Genomic DNA, 21484 nt, shown 5'->3' on the forward strand with positions numbered 1-21484 from the left:
GAATCACGGATAGATGGAGTGACTTAGTGGAGATCTGAGGGAGATACTCATGTAAATGACCGTGGGCCTAAATGCTCATTTGTGAGCTATAAATTATTGATGTGAACCTACGCTCATTTTGGGGTGCAAAATTTAGCAATGAGAGCGCTTTGATTTAAGCTTGTTTTATGTTTATTTTAACACTTCATTAGTCTTAAAATCACTTTTCTTAATCCTTAACATTTGCTATGAACCTCTTTAGATCCAACTTTATAAGTCTCTAGACAATCTTAGCCCTCACAAAATTTTCTCAGACTACGCCTCCATATCTGCTCCGAGATATTGGTACCGCCTCCATTTTCTATATTGTTTTAATGCAACCAAAAACAACAAACACCTTTCCAACTCACCAAATCACCTGTATCTACAGTGGTCTCACAACATGTCATGCATACATTAGACCATCATAGATGAAGTAGTGCATGTCACTATCTGTCCCCATACCTGGGTCTAGCCCAATTGCATAGTTGCAAAGAAGTATATACACAGCCAATGAAATTTCCAGCAGAGCCACCAATTAGACACTCTAACCTTGGATTTACATAGTTGAGACAGAACTACCAACCACTAGGTAACCATCAACAACATAGCCCAACAGGAAGCATTCAGTGAAGATTTTTGCACTATGACGATCAGGCCCAAAAGGAAGATTTCCAATGGATTCTTGAGGTACTGTTCTCGGACCATGTTTATCTAGCTTACACCCTCTGTTGCCCAAGTATGTTTACAACTGCATTGGCTGAGAATCAACTCTGAAACCTGAGACACAATGCTTCCATGCCAGCCAAGGTGTTCCGCTATGCACCAACATTCACAGGTCAGATCTTTTCTTCCCATATTCCATGTAGAGCATTAAAGGTCCTCTATGTAACCAAAAACCAATTTACATTCTCTACTTGAAACCTCATTTTGGACCATATATTGGATGTTGGCAAACCTCAAATCTCCTCAATGTGAAGGTACACCACTTTGGTCGATAAATGTTGAGCAAATAAGAACTGATTCACCAAACATGTTAAACAAGTGGTACTCAAACACTATTGAGCTGCATTACCAGTGCTTATACATTTCTCTTTTATGATCATACCACTATTTGCTTCGTCTCAGTCTGCATGCTACAGAAAAGCACACCGCTTTCCCTAGTCGGCATCCAATTTGCATGCTCTTTATCAAATAACCCTGGAGAGCTGTGGGACCAATATTTCCAGAAACAAGCCAGATTGCCCCCCCTGCTGTCTTTAAAAGCATCATGTACATAAAGATGTAGGCATGTACTGCCTTTGATGGCGTAATCTAGTAAACAAATTGAGGCTGCCAATACTCTTGAGGATTTATACCACCAAGCACCATGAAAATTGCAATTGGATCCAGACCCTTTTTAGCTGAACTTGTACGAAGACGTAGAACTGTATGGGTTAGAGTGCCTTGCTCTAGCCCATCAAAAATGTCTGATAACACTCGGAAGCTTGCTGCTTGAGGCATATAAAATTAATACATCAGGAGCAAGAGGAAATCACAACAGAACTGACTTGATAATCAGTACAAAAATCATGAAGAGGCAAAGACAGATGAGGATCATCACACAAAGCACTATGCCCCCCTTCTTTTGGGTCTTTTCAGCCTGTAAAAACCATGACAAAGTTGACAAAATTTGAGCTTGAGAACATCCAACCTCGAGTAAAATGGGTTCTTGTGAGCCTAATTACACCCTCAAAAGAAGAAGATTTTCACCCTCTTTAGTTGCTTTACTCCTTGCTCAACTGAAGCAGCAACATTTTGCATATTGTAATCTATGCGATCAACTATGGTTCCCTAGAAGCAAATGGAAAAAAACACAAAAAATAAGGCTTTTCATAAGCGCACGCACACACACACACACACACACACACAAAAATACATCACACATCTCCAAGTGGTTTTTCTCTAAAAAGCCAAAGTACCTGGTCTATCACCAAAACAGATAGATCTTTCATGATTTGAGCCAAGTCATTGACTGATTCCACTATCTGCATTGACAGAGTGGGGATAAACCGCATGCTTAAGCCAATAAAATTAAAAATTAGTAGTCTTGTTCCTCTTAATTGTGTGATTGCTAAGCCAGCAGAAATAAATGGATAGAAAATTGCTTTGCTTTTCTTGATTCTAGACAGGTTCTTTAAAACCGTCCAAGACTTTACCTGCCATGCTAAATTATAGGAGGAAAAGCAAAATTAAGGCACCTGAAGAATTTCCTTCTCCCGTTCTGCTGTTTGAGTTTCCGCCTTTTTCACACAGGACATTTGTTGACGATCAAAACTCTGTTCCCATCACACAGGTTATCAAACACAGGACCTGTAACCAGAATGGACACCTCAAACTACCGTGCAACCCCGTGACTAGCGGGCGAGTCCTTATTTATTGTTACAAAAAATCAAGAGAAGAAGTATCTGCTCCTTTTGCAAATTCAAAACAAAATGAAAACGCTTCTCTAATTACAGTGTTTTAGCATAATCATTTATGGAAGATCCAAAATGTGTTTCATCTGTTTCCATTTCTTGATAAGTTTCTACAATATCAGCAATTTCTTCCTGCCCCCATTAAAGTTGTTTTTGCGAGAACCATGCACCCTTTCACCTACAAAACTCCTCATTCTCCTCTCCTATTTTTCATCCCTTTTCTTGTTCCTCTTCCCCTTCCCTCCTCTCACTTGCAGGGATCTCCCTTGCTGACATGTTCTTTCTCCATTTTGCCTCCTTCGAAAACACCATTTTTGTTTAACCCATTCTCATAACCGTGCTCCAAGCATCCATGGAAATGTGTACTCCTTTTGCAATTCAAAAAGCGATTGAAAATTCTTATCTAATTACAGTGTATTAGCATAATCGTTTTCAGGGCCCCAAGATCCAAAACACATTTCAGCTGTTTCCACTTTTGACATGGCATGTTTCAACCATTTCAGCATTTTCTTCCTTGCCGTTTAAGCCATTTTTACAACACCACCTACAAACTCCCCATTCAGGCACAAATCAGATTTTTTTTTTGTTCTTTGAACTTACTCTTCTATCTTCTTTCTTCTACTCTAACTTCTATTTTGTACATTGTCATCCTTTTTTCTTGTTTCTCTTTCCCTCCCCTCCCATCCCTAGCTGATGTGGCATTTCTCCATTTTGCCTCCCTCAAAAATGCCATTTTCATTTCCCCATTCCTCATAACCATGCTCCAAAGCATCCATGGCCAAAAACAAATATATCTTTGTCAATGAAGGAGAATAACTCAGTCATAACTACAAGCAAATCCAATAACAAAGCAGTACAATACCAAATCGTCATCCCCATCTATGGCGATAGATCTGTGGTCATTCAAGTCCATGCTCAGGTCAGCTTCTGTTGGAATCTGTGAACAACTTGAAGTTAAAAGAACCTAAAAATTTCATAGAAAAAAAGATCTCCATAAAAGGGAATGGACAACCACATCTATTTTGGGACAAAACTGAAAAAAAAAATCTACATCAAGACAGATGAAAACTGGATTTGGCCACATAAACTAACAAGTATTTGAAACACGCAATGGTTCTTCCTTTTAAAATAACCTGATTGCCATGGAAGGAGGGAGCACACACATCTTGTTGTTGTTGCAACCTTTCCAAGTAGCCCTTTTGTTGTTTCCGAAACTCCATGGATATAGACTGGAGATTAGTTGCCAAGGATCTCTGTTTTCAAAAGACAAATTCACACTTGATTGCCAAGTACATGAAATATGGAAGGAGGTAGGCCACTCCATTTCATAAACCTCATAGGACATTCTCAAGGCTTTGTTGGCAGGAGTGAGAAGCTCTCACCTGTACATTCCTCCTTAGGTTTGCATCCTCACTTGGTCCTTTGCCAACTGACAGCCGCTGAAGATTTTGTTCACATTTTTTGAGCTGACGTGTGATTTCTTGAGTAAGCGACTCAATCATCCGTTGCTCCCCCTTGCTGTCACCAAAGGTCGGCCTCAGTGCCTTTACATGTGCTTTTACCAACTCATTCATCTTAGTGCGAGCTTTCTGCATGTCATCTGATATTTGCTCCGAGATGTCCACCCATGCTGGCGGTAAACCTAAACCAACTGTGAGAGCCTCTGCCCTACATCAATTCGATTGTTGAAAAAAAAAGTGTGAAAACCAGCATGTGAAAATTTACGTATTTATCCATCAACTGCCTTATTTACACGAAGCGTCTTCTATAAGAGGATACTCATATGCTACCAAACAAAACTCATCCATTTACACAAAACCCCGACAAGTGGCATCATGCTGCTGCTGCTGCTTTCAACAAGCCAACGACGGGCCGAATCCACCACACTTCACCCACATTCCACCCTGCCCGCTTCTGGATTTTTTCCTCCCAATGCATACTTTGTTATTCAGTGTCATGTGCACAGTGTGTATCTACCGTGTGCTACACGCACGCAAGACTAGCTTCGAGGTTTGGGGAAGCTTGGAGCTAGGCAGGCTGATTGACGAGCTGAGTTAGGGATAAACTAACGGGCGGGCACCCAAGTATGGACGGGTGGGCGCCCAAGTGTGGACTCCCGATGACCGGCCAAGAGCCTATAAAAGGGTGGCCAAGGTTAGTTATTGGGACATAGAGAGTCTCGCGAGTTTGTGAGAGCTCTATGGTCTTGGAGCCTGGATCTAGTACAAACGTGCACCTGCTTTACGCAGCCGAGGCCGGCAGCAATCTCGAGGCCCACGAGGGCAGCTTCGTGGCTCCAACGCGAAGGCTTCCGCTTGCAACAACTTCTATGAAGACTGGAAAGCTAATTGGATAATGTGTTGTCATTACTTATTCAGTAGAAGGGCAGGACTCCTTGTTTAGCCGCCCTGTGTAGTATTTCTCTTGTCCTATGTGCTCTTGAAGATGTTGCTACCTTGCTTGGTAGAACATAGAGCCAATGGTATAGAATATGGGCACTGAAGTCGGGCCGGGCATCAAGGCAGCTCCTTGGTGATCTACATCGACATACCATTGTTTTCTAAATGCTGAATTTCATATACATTGGCATGGAGGATTTGGCAATGGATGCCCGTGAAGCTATGTATTGAATTTCTCCAATAGTAATACAATTTACTCAAGGGAGGGATCGGCCTTTCCGGCTCATTGTGTGTCTCTTGTCAATTCAGCAATTTACTTCTTGTATTTGAGCAAGTGTCCTTCAAATCTTAGTGTATTTAAGTGTATTGATTAGCATTGTGTTCAACCAAGTCACATTGGTATCAGAGCGTACGGTTCTCTTTCACTTCTATCGTGAGAGACGATCACCGTGAACACTAGCTATCTCTACACTTAGAACATTATGGACAGCCATACAATGAATGTTGGAGATGCTAATACAAGAGGCAGGGACAATGAAATACATGCCTCCAATGCTTTACAGGATGAGCAAACTCATGTGGTGCACAATAGGGAACATGAATATGTGGGACAGCCGTCCCGTGGCAAAGAGAAGATACAAGAAGAAGAGTCCATAGTCTTGAGGGCTGAACTTACTCATATGCAAGCTCTTCTCCATGCACAACAAGAAGAATTGAATCTCTATCGCCGCGAAGATCCATTGGTACACGATCGTTTGAAGGCCAAGAAAGCTGAATCTTATATGGATCATGCAATGGCAATGATTGCTCAAGAGTTGCACATGCAACCGAGGGATGCAGCACATGCATACTTGGCTCGTACCGAGGATGCCTATGCAGAAAAGGCAACCATCCCACATGTCTTGGAATCCCCACTGGTGCCCGAACAAGAACTTATGTCTAAGAAGATAAATCTCCATGCTACGGGAGAGGAACAATCAGTGACTTCACGCCATGCAGGAATACCTTATGTAGCCCGTGAAGGATACAATGTTTATGGCAGTGGTCAAAATGTATGTCAAATGCCATTGCCGGCTGAAAATGTGCATGCACAACACATGCAACATGGGCTGCAATTTTCTGTTGGTGCAGGTATTCCGCGTATCTCTCATGCCACTCATGCCTTCGAGTGTGCTCGTGAGGGAGAAGTTATGGCTGACAATGTATCAATGCATGTTGAGGGGCCAGCCATGCCTCATGCTTACAGGGCACATGTATCTATGCCTTATGCATCACCTTTTGGTCCTAAAATGATGCCAGTCACAGGGGCTGTCCCAATGGACAAACATGGGGGAAAACATGTTGAGATGCACACACATGCATCAAAGTCTCGTGACTTCAAAGCCGGAGACAAATCTGTGAAGTTTGACACATATCATGGAGAATATGATGCATCAAAGGCACTTGCTTTTATTGCCCAGTTTAATATTGCTTTCAATGATGAGGATTTCACTCAGAAATCCATGATCCGGCATGTAAGCATGTTCATGAAAGGCACTGCTGCCCATTGGTGGCTCACGGAGAAGCTCTCACCGAATCCTGTTAGATCATGGAAAGAGTTCAAGGAGAGGTTCTATGCCCAATTCTTGCCTCCCAATGCATTGAATGAGATAACAATGAAGTGGGATTGGGTAAAGCAAAATGAGGGGGAATCAGTAAATGCATATGTACAAAAGTTTTGGAAAGTGCTCTTGGAGGTGTCTCCATTTATGCATGTCACCGAGGCGGAAAGGAAGAGAAGGTTTCAATCGGGATTGCAACCCGTGTACAAAGCGGGATTACAAATGTATCCTGGTCATACCTTACACCAATTAATCGCAGCCGCCACTGCCACCGAGCAATTGGAACTCAAATTGAGTCGATCCAATAAGGCTAAACCCTCATTTCAAGGCAAAGAGAGGGCTGTCCAAAACCTGCAAAATGATGGACAGCCACCTAAAAGGGACCAAAACCAAGCCAAATCAGGTCCAAAAGCTGAAAATAAGTTTGCTAAAAAGCGCCCTTATAAGCTGGCAAACTTTGGTCTTAGTGCTGAGAAGAAGGAGCAATATATGCGTGAAGGCAAATGCTTTACTTGTGGCAGCACTGAGCACATGGCAAGAGCATGCCCAAATAAGAAGAACAAAATGCTAATGTACCGAAGCCTAATGTGCATATGGTTCCGGATGTGCAGGGCAACACTTCACCTGATAGCAAAGATAGGGTTGTATGCAAAGCTTGGGGACAACTCAAGAATCAGCCCGCTTTGTTTATGTTTGATGATTGTGCATCTGAAAATTTCATATCCACTCAGATGGCAGCTGCTTTGGGTATTGAAGTGGAGGACATGGGTCCTCAAATTGAAGCAGGGGCTGCCTTTGTTGGTAGAGAAGTGCAGGTCATGCCTATTTTTGGCAAATTGCGCATACACATTCAAGGCTATGTGGATCACGAGGATTTTCTTGTGGCGCCTTTGAATGGCTGTGATGTATTGCTTGGAAAGCCTTGGCATACACGTATTGATCCGTGCAAGGCTTACAAGACTAACAGGATCACCTTCATGCATAAAGGCCGAGAACATGTAATTGATGCTGGTGAAGAGGGTGATACCATTCCCCTTATATCTCATGTACAAATTAAGAAAGTAATGAAAAAGAGTATTTTTACGTACTTGATTTCTGTACGAGATCATGTTGAGAAAAATAATGTACATATAAACACTCTTTGTGGACTGCGGATGGGTCCTACAAAGATTGATGCAATTCGGAATTGGCCCGAATTGAGTTCGGTGCATGAGATCCGTAGTTTTCTTGGATTATGCTCTTACTACCGCAGGTTCATTCGGCACTTTGCATGGATTGCTTCTCCTTTGCATGATTTGACAAAGAAGGCCGTGTTCTAATGGACTAATGTAGAGAGAGATGCATTCCTCAAATTGAAAGATGCAACTACTCATGGTCCAGTGTTGATCGTTCCGGATTTGCAAAAGCCTTTTTGTGTGGAATGTGATGCATCTGGAAATTGCATAGGAGCTGTCCTTAATCAAGAGGGACATGCTGTGGCTTATGAGAGTCGTAGATTGCATGATGCTGAGCTATCTCTTGGCATTTATGAGAAAGAGCTCTTGGCTGTAATTCATGCACTTACTATATGGAAACATTACCTTCTTGGGGCTGATTTCACTGTGAAGACAGATCACCAGAGTTTGAGATATTTTCTTACTCAAACTAAGTTATCAAAGAAGTATATGAGGATGGCAAATTTCCTCTCTATGTTTCATTTTCAAATCTTGCATACCCCGGGAAAGAAGAATGTAGTGGCCGATGCATTGTCACGAAAGCCGTATGTAGCAGCTATCTCGATTGCCTCTCATGGGGACTTGTCCACCCTGCGTGATTTGTATCATACGGATGCTGATTTTGCCACTATTTGGACTGATTTGATGGCTGGTCATGCACATGCCTCATATGTGATCAAAGAGGGTTATCTCATGAAAGATAATTGCCTATGTGTGGTGTCTGACATGCGGCAAAAGGTTTTGGATAAGTGCCACGCTCCTCCATATGCTGGTCATAGAGGCAAAATGCCTACTACGCACATGATTGAGCGGTATTTCTTTTGGCCAGGTATGCGGAAGGACATAGAGGCACATGTACGTGCATGTATCACCTGTCAAAAGGTCAAATTTGATAGGCAAAAGGCACCAGGTTTGCTTCAGCCATTACCTATTCCCACGCAGCCATGGGAAAGTATTACAATGGATTTCATTATGGACTTGCCACGTACCCAACAGGGTAATGATGCAATTTGGACAATTGTGGACAGGTTTAGCAAGCAAGCTCATTTCTTGCCGGTCAAAAAGACCATCAAAGCTGAGCATATGGTTAAAATATATCTTGCACAAGTGTTCAAACATCATGGAATGCCGAAGTCCATTGTGGGAGATAGAGATCCCAGAACTACAAGTCTCTTTTGGCGGGCCTTATTTGATAATATGGGCACCAAATTGGACTTCTCATCAGCTTATCACCCTCAAACGGATGGGCAAAGTGAGGCTGCAAATTCAGCCGTGTTGGATCTCTTGAAATGTTATGTGGCGGATCAGAAGTCTTCTTGGGAGAAGTACTTACCGCTTGTGGAATTTGCATACAACAACACAGTGCATGCATCTACGGGAAAAGCCCCGTTTGAGATTGTTTATGGTAAGGTGGTTTTGCCATCCATCCTTCGCACAAAGGATGAGATATTTGCAGCTCATGAGTATGTAAGAGACTTGGATATTGCTTTTGCTCAGGTGCGGACAGCCATTGCAAGGTCACAAGACAAGCATAAAAAGGCTACCGACAAGCATAGAAGGCAATTAGATGTTAAAGAGAATGATTGAAGATCAATGAAGTGGCTTTCAGGTTGGCATTACCTAGTCATTGGCACATACACAATGCTTTTCATGTGAGTCTCCTTCGCAAGTATGTAGGGCTGGAGCCCAGTGAAATGGTCATTGAGGATCCACCAGAAGTGGATGAGCTTGAGGAGATCTTGCAACCAGAGCAGATTGTGTATCACAAGGAACGCAAGCTTGCTGCAGGCAAAGTTGTGAGGCGTTACCTTGTGAAGTTTAAGAACTATCTTCCCATTGATGCTAAATGGGTAGATGAAGAATTCTTCAAAGATTGCCCGCATGTGCTTCATACATATTTGGATGCATTTCAGTTGCGGACAACTGTTTAGAAGCGAGGGGGAATGTCACCATTTGGCCACCCGAATGGTTCACTCTTGCTTTCACACTACGTACATATTGGATTGGTGTCCATGGCTTATGGAATGTGCCTATGCATGTGATTGACACGTGTCATGGCGTATAGTTGGACATGATATTCCACTAGGACTTGACGTTATCATGCCCGGAATATCTGGAGGACTTGGCTTTCCACTGGGACTTGTGCCTTTGTGTACATGCCCAGAAATGCTTGGAGGATTGGCTTTCCACTGGGTCTGGTATCGCATATACTTGCCTGGAAATGCCTGGTCTTATATGGTTTCATGAACCGAAATTGCTCATGCCAATGCTGCATTGCATAGCATCTTTATGTGCTTGCCTGCAAATGAAATTGCATGCTGTTTTCATGCCTGCATGACCTATGTGTAGTTCCGGGCTAGGGGACGCCCGCCCGTGAACCGTGCGTGTGAAACTATCAGTTGACATGGTTGTGTGGCATGTGAACACGTGGTAAGTATTACCCAATCTAGGCTCAAATCATAGTCACCAGGGAACGGGAACGGATATGGGAACGAGGGGCCAATCCGGAACGGGAACGGGACCCCTTGCATCCGGAACGGGATCCGGAACGACACGTTATCATATTTCAATACACATGAGTAGACAAATATACAATTAAAAGCAGGCAAAAAGAGACAAATATACAATTGAAAGTAGACAAAAAGAGACAAGAATTTGATAGCAAACTCAATGACCTTGTTCATATTTAGAAAACCAGAAGTACAATAGCTTGTACAATGTACAGCCACATAGTGAAAGCTAGATAGCTAAGAACAAAGAAACCTAAAGTCCTAGGTGATATCAAATAGGTGCAAAGATGTCAGCTAGATCATCCATAGATGCATCATGCATCGATGCAGGTGGAGGTGGAGGTGGAGGTGGAGGTGGAGGTGGAGGGTCGTCATCATCCGACTCAGACTGTGGCTCCATATCTATGAAGCTTTCACCACTAGCAACCTGGGCTAATAGTCGCAAGTTGGCTGACCCATACACAAGGTCATTTGTTCTGGTAGTGAGTAGCCGATTTCTCTTCTTCGAGGCAACATGGCTAAAAACACTCCATAGTTGCTCAATTGGAGAAGAACTTGCATTCTGACTGAGAATGCGCATTGCAAGCCGTTGTAGCTCTGGAGTACCCGATCCGTAGTTCTCCCACCAAAGAGCACCTCCCATAAGTGTCCTATCTTGCTGGGCATCTGCTGAACCAAAATTACCTGTCTTTGCTCTGTACTTTCCCAAATCAATTCTAATCTTGCTTCTCATCGTAGCATCAGGCACCAATCTGGCAAGGATTTTGTCCCAGCCATTTGTGACTTCTTCATCCGATTCCTGGCCTTTGCCTTGAAACTCTGGATCAATCACAAATACAGCTGCATGCATTGGTGAGTGATATCGGTCCCACCTTGCTTGACACAAACTTTGAAGTTCTGCCTTCTTTGTTGTGTCGGGCTCCAAAGAAAGGATACGCTCCACCATCTTGTCCATGCCCTCATAAACTTTGCCAATGCAAGGTTTTTTCCCATCCACCATACGCAGCATGTAGATAATGGGCTTCGTAATGTTGACAACATGCTCAATCTTCACCCACAAAGGAACATCCATGATGTGGGTGTAACAAGTTGTTCCTTGTGTGCTACGGGCAGTGGGCCACGTGCTCCACTCATCACTCACTACAAGCTGCTTGAGAATGTTATGGAGTGCAACTAGCCTCTCTAGCATAATAAAATTATATGCAAAACGAGTTTCCAAATATTTTTTAAGATCCAAGTTTGGGGATCTTTTCCTAAACTCGGAGAGGCTAAATGTGTGCCGAGTGATGAATGAAACTATGTCTTTTCCCTTTGCTATGCATGGTGCTACCCATGAAAGACCATCAATGTCTTTCAGAAGATTATTCAAGCCATGTGCAATGCATGGAGTGAATGTGATGTGTGGATACCTTGCCAAAAGAAGGTCGCCTGCAGCTCGATTTGAGGCCTCCCCATCACCAATGATCTGGATAACATCTTGAGGACCCACTTGCTCAATTGCCTCTGCCCATTCCTCCACGATGACGTCGGCATACTTGCCCGTTGGAGAGGCATCATGGGAAGACACAAAAAATGTGTTCCCTCGAGAGTATGCGATGATGCCATGGATGGAGCGAGATTGGCTATCACTCCATCCATCACTAATGATGGAGCCACCGTTGCGTTGCCACCCTTCCTTGACGTTTTGCATGGCTTGCTCAACAGCTTCCTTTTCCTTTGCCAAAAGCGTGGTTCGAAGGCTCTCCGAAGAAGGGGGAGTGTAGGTTGGTCCAAATTCAGCAATGAGACGAACCATTTCCCGAAAATAAGGGGACCTTGCCACATTGAAAGCGATGTGGTCATGGTAGAAGAACCTTGCAATAGCTGCATCCACGGCTTCTCGTTTGCGTGGATTCCAAGAACCCGCAAGAGTTCTTTGCGTGCCTTTGGGGGGTGGCGGTTGATGCACGGAAGAAGAGCCTACAGATGTGGAGAAGTTGCTTGAAGGAGCTGTAAAGAATGATGGGTTCGCAGCCATAGCTCTTGGAGGAGGAGCACGAAAAATCACTTCATTATGCCTAGCTTTTAGCTCTCTCTTTTTCTCAGCTGAGATTGACAAGCATGGTTGGATTTCTTGTCCCGGCTCATGGATTAGGTGACCTCGAACTCGGTTGATTCCCCCATGTTTGGTGCTGCCACAATAGCGACATTTCCACTTCCTAGCTCCTCCGCCTTGATTGGTATCCACCTCATCCCACCATGACCATGCTTCGTTCTTCTTGGCTCTCTTGGTTCCCTTAGGAGGCATTATATGAGAGAGAGAGAGAGAGAGAGAGAGAGAGAGAGATTGTACTTGGCTTTGAGAGAGAGATTGTACTTGGCTATGAGAGAGAAAGCTGTCTTGGTTCCCTTATGAGAGAGAGAGAGAGAGAGAGAGAGAGATTGTACTTGGCTATGAGAGAGAGAGATTGTACTTGGCTATGCACACTGTACTTGCAACTGCACTCTGCAGGATTTTATAAGTTCTCAAAGAGGTACGTTTTTTTTTTACGTTGATATTGACGTTTTTTTTTGAACGTTGCAGGGCAGCCTGCAGGTCGTCTTTCAACGTTTTTTTTTAACGTTGCATAATCTATTCGTTTTTTGTTTTGTTTTTTTTTTAGGGGTCGGCGGCGGTGCTCAAAGCAGGTATCCGTTTTTTTTTTTAATACAATGGGTGCCCAACGTTTTGGGCACCCTTTAAAAAAGGCCCAAAAATGTTGGGCACCCGTAACCCGTTTTATTCAAAAAAAAAAAGGATACGCTGCCGGCTGCCAAAACATGGAAAAAAAAACGTTAACGTTGCCGTTTCGCGAATCAGGGAAAAAAAATAAAAAAAACGTTGCTCCACGTTCCACCGTTCCCAAGGTGGCTTCCTCCACGTTCCCCCATTCCACACCAGTGGAACGACGTTTCCATGTGACTATGGCTCAAATAGCCCTTAGGATTTAGCCAATATTTATAAGTGAGTGCGTTCCCACTTCATTAAAGTTTGGGCGCCCAAAAGTCACTTATAAATTATGACCGCTTCCAAGTTCACACTCACTGAAGTCCCAAGGCGGACAAGACTCCATGTCCAGGACCTGATCCTCCCTTTTTACTCATAAATGGGCATCTCCCCATGTCCCCTCACCTGATTGGACCCCAATTCACTTACTTATTAAGAGAAAATTCGTGTTTTCTCTTCATGAGGATTTTTGGAGGCTGAAAACTCTGTTTTTCCACCATTTCTCTCCATTTCCAAGCTCTCCATAGCCATACCCAACTTGCTAGGGTGTTTTCCAAGCTTCCAAGAGTGTTTCCAAGTGCTAATCACTCTCCTACTCACTCCCAATGACTGAAATTCAGCAAAACAGCTCTCATTTTTGCTGTAATTTCTGATCTTTTTGTTGAAAACCCTAATTTCAGCCTTCCTTTCTCAAGTTGAACCATAGGGGAAGCTTTCCCAGGGTTCTCTTCATCCTCTTGAAGACTTTTGTCGCAAAGGATTGCGGAAAATCGAAGATACCAACACTTCTAAAGCTTCCAACGCGAAGGCTTCCGCTTGCAACAACTTCTATGAAGACTGGTAAGTTAATTGGATAATGTGTTGTCATTACTTATTCAGTAGAAGGGCAGGACTCCTTGTTTAGCCGCCCTGTGTAGTATTTCTCTTGTCCTATGTGCTCTTGAAGATGTTGCTACCTTGCTTGGTAGAACATAGAGCCAATGGTAGAGAATATGGACACTGAAATCGGACCGGGCATCAAGGCAGCTCCTTGGTGATCTACATCGACATACCATTGTTTTCTAAATGCTGAATTTCATATGCATTGGCATGGAGGATTTGGCAATGGATGCCCGTGAAGCTATGTATTGAATTTCTCCAATAGTAATACAATTTACTCAAGGGAGGGGTCGGCCGTTCCGGCTCATTGTGTGTCTCTTGTCAATTCAGCAATTTACTTCTTGTATTTGAGCAAGTGTCTCCTCAAGTTGGGGCTGATGTCTGTGTTGCTCTGGCAAGGTCCAGGGAGTCTAGGATGTCAGGATCGTTGTAGTGCGCTTCAAATCTTAGTGTATTTAAGTGTATTGATTAGCATTGTGTTCAACCAAGTCACATCCTCTGTGGTCAGCACCCTGACTATTGGACGAAGCCATTCATTCAGCTCGTATCTATGATGATACAATGGTTTCTTCCAAGTCTAAAACAGTTACCGAGCAGGGAAAAAACATAAAAGAAAGTTCTCCACACCTATGGCTAACACGACTGAAGGAAAATCTTTGGACCAACCTTCGAAGAATTCAAGTTCGACACCAACGAAGAAGAAACGACTCCTTAGGGCTTTAAAGCTCAAGAAGGAAAAACGTTGTTTTATCTACGAAGAAAAAAGACATATGCGTAACGAGTGCCCAAAGCAAAAGGGTGCAAAGACAAACGCAGGACCCAAGCCAAAGGCAGCTAACCAGTTGTCTTTGACAGGTACGTCAATTATTGTACTTTCTCGCCCTAGTACTTGTTCTGATTGTCTGTTCAACTCTAAAGTATTTGGCTTGCATGATCTTCTCCGCGTTTATGGAGAAGTGAATAGCCATAAGATTCACATTCTTCTAGACCCTGGCAGCTCACACAACTTTGTTAACTAAAAACTTGTGCAGAAATTGAGTTTGATACGACACCCAGCGATCATACCTATGAGGTACGCTTACCTGCGGGAAGGCAAGTATGGGATCGAAAGGTGGAGATGCTTCCAATCCAGATTCAGGACTACAAAGATACTCTGAAATGCTTTGTAATGCACCTAGAAAATGTAGACTTGGTATTAGGGATTGAGTGGTTTAAGACTCTTCGAGTCCAGATAGATTGGTCTAGTCATATTTTTTCTTTTCAGCATAGGGACACCAAGTATAGTATTTTAGGTGATTGTATACATCCCTCTCAGGGACCTCTTGTAAATACAATTGATTTTGGAAATATAATGGATTCTTCTTTGTATACCGCTTTCCATTGTGTATTGATTCCACTTTCTTCCTTTCTCATCCCTTCCTTGGATGTAAATGAATTAAGTGTGTTTGAAAGCAAAGAATTACAGAAGATACTTGATTCGTTTCAAGACGAATTTCCCAAGGAACTGCCATCGGGTTTACCACCTGAACGGGCAGTAGATCATCGTATTGACTTGATCCCTGGTGCTCATCCTGTCAGTATTCCACCTTACACGATGAGCCAAGCTAAGGAAGATGAGTTGGCTAAACAACTCGAAGATTATTTGAGGATGGGCCAGATCCGTCCAAGTAAATCACCTTGGGGTGCATCTGTGTTGCTTAGGAGAAAGAAGGACAATACCTAGAGAATGTGTATAGATTAGAAGAGATTGAACAAGCTGACAATTAAGAATCGTTATCCTCTCCCTAGATCAGATGACCTGATTGACCGGTTAGCAAGAGCGAAATATTTCACGAAGATAGATTTACGTACCGGTTATCACCAGATACGTATTCATGAAAGGCATGTCGAAAGAACCGCCTTTCAGACTAGGTATGGCCATTACAAGTTTCTCGTATTACCTTTTGGGTTAACCAATGCTCCAGCCACTTTCCAGCAAATGATGAACGATCTTTTTCGTGAACATTTGGGAAAATTTGTGGTGGTGTTCCTGGATGATATTCTGATATATAGTCATACTCTTGAGGATCATGTCAGACACCTCACGATTGTCTTATCTATTTTAAGACAGAATCGACGATATACTAAATTAAGTAAATGTGAGTTCTTTATGATAGAAATCATTTACTTGGGACACAAGATCACTAGAGATGGATTGAGCATTGACTATGACCGAGTTCAAAAGGTTTTGGACTGGCCTATACCGCGAACAGTGAAACAACTTCGTTCTTTTCTCGGTTTTGTTGTTTTTCTTCCGAAATCTGTGCGGGAGTACTCTCAGCTCACACTACCGTTGACCGACTTATTGAAAGGTCGTGGATGTAAGTCAAATCAACCTATCACTTGGAATAACGATTTGGATATGGCCTTCAGACTTTTGAAAGATAAAGTCAAGGAAGCACCTATCTTAGCATTACCCGATCCTAGTCGGCCTTATGTTCTTGAAACTGATATTAATGACTATGCTATTGAGACTGCTCTATTTCAAGATGGTAGACCGGTTGCTTTTGAAAGTAAAAAGCTAGACGACACTCAATCTCGTTGGCCAACCCTTGAAAAGGAGCTTTATGCTGTGATTCATGCTCTCAAGGTTTGGAGACATTATTTATATGGCTCCAAGTTTGTGGTATTGACTGATCATCAGTCAATCAAGTATGTGTGTGATGCGGATGATTTGAGAGGAAGGAAAGCTCGTTGGGCTGAGTTAATGCAAGATTTTGATTTTGAGATCCGTTATCGAAAAGGGTCCATGAATAGTGTTGCAGATGCGCTTAGTCGAATTAGAGAGGTGAATTCTTTGTCGTTCACCAAGATCGCTGCAGAAGCTGATAGCTCAAATGGCCAAACTGAGCATGCCAAAGAGCAGAAGAAGCACCAGAAGAAAGTAGAGCGGTCAACTTGTAGAGACCACTATCTTGGACTCCCTTAGCCAAGATGCTACCAGTCGCCATATCACGAATGGTAATCTCATAACGAGAAAAGATCACCTCCGCACCCTAAGCTATAAGAGCACTCACTAACAAAAGGTTAAAAGCCAAATCTGGAATATACAGAACGTCAGAGAAGTACCTCTTGTCCTCGGAAGAGCGGAAGATGGAGATGGTGCCATGTCCATGCACTGGCATGGAAGAAGAATCACCCAAGGTGATCTCGCCTGACTTGGCAGTGAAGTCCTCGAACCAATCTCGATGGGATGTCATGTGAGCAGTAGCACCGCTATCCACAATCCACGACCGCGACTGAGAAGTCACAAGAGCAAGTATACGCCGAGTTCTTGCTAAGAGAAGAATGCCATCATCCTTCTTGGGTTGAGACACCGCCGTTGAGGAAGAGTTCTTTGCTGCTTCATCACACTTCTTCTTGTGACATTGGGGTGACTTGTGACCCTTCTTGCCACAATAAGGATATTCAATGTCCTTATTCTTTGAAGATTTGTTGTCTTTATCCTTGTCGGAATCCTTGGAGTTCCTGTCAGAACCCCTTTTCCTTTCTTTTGTTGATTCTTCCCTTTATCTCGTGCTGCCAAAGCTCCATCAAGGCCACCAGAGGTGCCAGTCCGCTCAAAGCGAGACTCAATCTGCATAACGGAGGGGAGAACTTCCTCCCAAGTAACTGGAACAGGACGAGGAGAAGAAACAAGAGACTAAAAGTATGCATCAAACCTCTCTGGAAGTTTGGAGAGCAGCCGAATAGCCATGTCCTATGTGGAGATGTCCTTGCCACAAATAGCAAGCTCGTCCCGGAAATCTTTCATCTTCGAGATGAAAGCAGATAAAGATGGAAAGGCAGAAACTGATAAGTTCATAAGTTGCTTTTCCAACGCCAAAATCCGACCCGGAGACTTAATCTCATAGAGATCTGCAAAAGCCTTTCAAACTTCATGTGCAACATCTGTTGTACGCACATGAGAGAGAACAGAATCCTGAGAGTTCAACATCAGAAAGGAGAAAACGCTTCGATCATTCGACTGCCAAATATCAATCTGTGCCTCAGTCGCACGACCGGAAGTAAGGGTGGGAGGGGTGGCATTGGCCGGTGTAATAGGGTGTAGTTGGAACCATCCAACTAGTTCAAGAAGGGTGATGAGTTGGAGAAACATGCTCCTAGGGGATACACCACTTACGCTATGGTGAAAGCCTTCATTTTGCTTGGTTACCAGATTTCTTGGGAAAAATCATCCTTTGTATTTGAGGATGATAGTGTCAGAATGCGCAGCGAAAGACTAACGCACGTAGGAGACACATCACCATCGAGCTCCACGAACACCCCCAACGAGTACTGCAGCATCCCTCCACTGGGCTCCCATCTCCCAGTGAGCTGCCTCCCAAAACACCGGCCGGAGGAGATGATTATGACAAGGTGCCACTCTAGCCTATATATGGCTCTTCAACTTCCCATGCCTCCACTTATGGAATAATCCAAGGCACCTTCTAGCCATAGATCACACGCTCGAATTCGCCAACCTTCCAACACCCTCCCTCGATTCGAGCTCCGCAAGCCACCGCGGTGCAAGGGGGTCGCCCAGGACCACACACCATAGTTACCGCGGAACGGGAACGTTCCGGGAACGTCGGATGCTAGAACGGGAGCGGGAACGGGAACGGGAGCGGGAGCGGATCGGGAACGTCGCGGAACGCCACGTCATATGACATGTCAGCATATGACACAAAAAAAATGTAACTTTTTGTATACGGATAGCCAAATATGCTTCCTAATATTTGCTCCCCCAAGACATGAACATACATTTCTGCAAGCAAAACACACCCCCCCAAAAAATAAAAATAAAAATAAAAAATTGCGGAACGTGCCTTCGCCCGGAACGGCGTTCCGGCGTTCCAGGAAGGCGGAACGACGTTCCGTGGTAACTATGCCACACACACCTAAGTCACCCAGGACCACACACGCCCGGGCTCTGATACCATGTCAGAATGCGCAGCGGAAGACTAACGCACGTAGGAGACACATCACCATCGAGCTCCACGAACACCCCCAACGGGCACTGCAGCATCCCTCCACCGAGCTCCCATCTGCTAGTGAGCTGCCTCCCAAAACACCGGCCGGAGGAGATGATTATGACAAGGTGCCACTCTAGCCTATATATGGCTCTTCAACTTCCCATGCTTCCACTTATGGGATAATCCAAGGCACCTTTTAGCAAAGATCACACGCTCGAAATCGCCAACCTTCCAACAGATAGATGGGAGCTGATTTGCAACTTGCTTAATAGAGGGTGATAAAATTAGCTGTTGTTGGTTGCCTATGGAAGGGCTGAAAGGATGTAATGCTTTTTGAGTAATACATACATACATACATACATACATACATACATATATATATATATATATATATATATATATATATATATATATATATATATATATATATATATATATATATATATATATATTGTTTCCAAAAAAAAATAAAAAGAGTATACAAAGAATGATGAGTCTTTTTGAAAGGTATCTTATACTTCATAAATCCTGCTGATGGGCAAGCGCCCTAAGCTATCTCCTACATGTTGTGATTCTATTCACGCTGCTGAGTTTGCTTACAAATTAAAGCGACCAAGAGAATGTAAAATGCATCCAATGTTTCATATGTGAATCAATTACAAAGAGAACTAGGCGACAAGAATAATTTGGTAGATGATAAAACACTTGTTGAGTTTATAGAGTCATCTAATCTTCCACATAAACTAGAAAAGATAAAGTGAAGGGATAGGCTAGAGGAAAGCTTGACCTAGGAGAAGATAAGCAATTTAAAGAAGAGTCATTTCCATGGACGTTAACAATTCTAAGGGGGAGGAAGTGTTACATATCCCATATTGATAGGATACCCCTAACAACCAGTGTTTATTTAGAGAGTCTAGAGGGCTTAATCAATGCTTGAGATGGCCAATGTGAGATAGAAAGGCCTAAGGGGACGCCCAAAGGCATCAATTAAAGAATAAGGTGAAATATCCAAAAGGGTTTATATCTTAGAGAAGTAATTGGCCACAAGGTAAGCACTCGGGCAAGGGGCCTAGCATGTGAAAGAAGTCACAACAAATTCCATTAGGGGCTTCTAGCATCCAGAATGGACTACATTATGGTTGGGTTGAAAATACAAAAAGAGATTTAGGGTTTTCCCTTGATTAAGCTATAATACTGTCAATCAATTTATTACTGAAATTAGGATTCAATGTTTTATATACTTGTGTATAAATGATGAATTTTTTACATCTCCAAGGCATGTATGTAGGTTTGACTGCTGTCATAAATAAGCACATCTAAGTGTTTTTGGCCAAGTGTTAATCTTGGCTAATGCAAAAGTGTTATGGGGCACATACCGAGGGTTATCGAGATCCACAGTGCTGACGATGCTGTAGCCTGCTTTCTGGTTCAAGAAAGATGCTGTTGCCAGCTCGATAACAGGCCCCGATGACAATGATGATGATGATGTGGTGAGGCGAACTTGGCGCAATGCATCCCTGTACTTACGAAACAGCGCAGTGCGATTGCGCGTGGCCATGGCCGCGAGGGCACAGAAAGCAAAGACTGCAGCAGCAGATGATCTTCCTAACCCTAACCCTAATCTTAAAACCTGTTTCTTGGAACTAAAATCTGTGTTCTGTGCGATCGATCTTTCGCATCTCCTTTTGTTCCCAACATTAACCCTCAAATCTGTGTCCTGTTGTACTGCTAAGGCACGGATGATCAAAAGTTCAAACCGAGAGGTTAGGTTTTGCAGATCGACACCGTTTTGTAGAGCGTGGGCGACAAGGGGGACTATTATAATAGTTTATATTTTTTAGTTTTTTTTTTTGGGTTGCCAGGCAGTGTCAATACATAAACTTTTTTCTAACCATAGAGAGAAAAAGGATCTCAACCGGTTTCCTCGCTCTAATGGCTCCCTTTTAGAGCTCCCTGACCTTTGAAAAATCATTACTCTTGATCCGCGAAAGCGATTGCCAATCCGTCTCCACAGGCATTTTTTTCTCAATGCAAAAAAAATTCCCATGGATTCGAATGAGAGAGGGAGACAGAAGCCTCGTCTACCTTGTGTAGGACCAAGACTAGAGCAACAGCATTGCTCTTCACCTGCACCTGATGGGAGCCAACCGTCTAAACACCCCTATGCACGTCCAAACAACAACAAAATGCAGCCCTGTGAGAGAGAGAGCGTGCGCCATGGAGATTAATTACTATCAAGCAAGCAACTATAGTGATGGAAAAATTGTTTCCATACATGTTTTTTAAAAAATCAAAGAAAAATCCTATGGAAAGACCTTTTTCTATCAAGCTTTGTGTTCTCCTTGAGGCCCTTGTCATCTCTCTCTTCTCATGCCCTACGCAATGTACGTCATACGTTTTCTCTCCCTCATCTACAGGCATCACCTTTGCACACAATCCCTCTTTATGCCCTTCTCCTAAGCCTGTGGATCTTCATGCGCGACAGTCTTTTTTCATTCAACCTTCAACCCTCGCCTACCTTTGTTCGAACTTCTATGTCCGCGAAGGGAGAAAGGGTGATAAGATAAGAGGAGGAGAAGAGAGAGTCTAGGAGATCGTGGGTGGCACAAGTGATGAGATAAGAGGAGGAGAAGAGAGAATCTAGGAGATCGTGGGTGGCACAAGTGA

General features: G+C 43.3%; 1 protein-coding gene across 3 annotated transcripts; it reads right to left on the reverse strand.

Annotated features, from left to right (window-relative positions):
• Positions 1–464: 464 nt before the first annotated feature.
• Positions 465–20712, reverse strand: LOC147629203 (syntaxin-43-like). Of its 3 annotated transcripts, none has more exons than XM_086812465.1 (8): positions 20194–20712; positions 3857–4142; positions 3608–3727; positions 3337–3411; positions 2259–2336; positions 1980–2045; positions 1771–1851; positions 465–1660 (listed from the first exon to the last, which is right to left on the reverse strand). In XM_086812465.1, exons 1-8 carry the CDS (start codon positions 20373–20375, stop codon positions 1553–1555), a joined length of 996 nt encoding a protein of 331 aa, XP_086668591.1. In that variant the 5' UTR covers positions 20376–20712; the 3' UTR covers positions 465–1552. The 3 variants fall into 3 exon arrangements, with proteins under 3 accessions (XP_086668591.1, XP_086668593.1, XP_086668594.1); XM_086812467.1 differs by having other exon boundaries at positions 3638–3727; positions 20194–20633; XM_086812468.1 differs by having other exon boundaries at positions 1746–1851; positions 20194–20633.
• Positions 20713–21484: the final 772 nt, after the last annotated feature.

The sequence above is a fragment of the Cibotium barometz genome, chromosome 18 (assembly GCF_041138505.1).
Source record: "Cibotium barometz isolate CiBa-2024 chromosome 18, ASM4113850v1, whole genome shotgun sequence".
Lineage (NCBI taxonomy): Eukaryota > Viridiplantae > Streptophyta > Polypodiopsida > Cyatheales > Cibotiaceae > Cibotium > Cibotium barometz.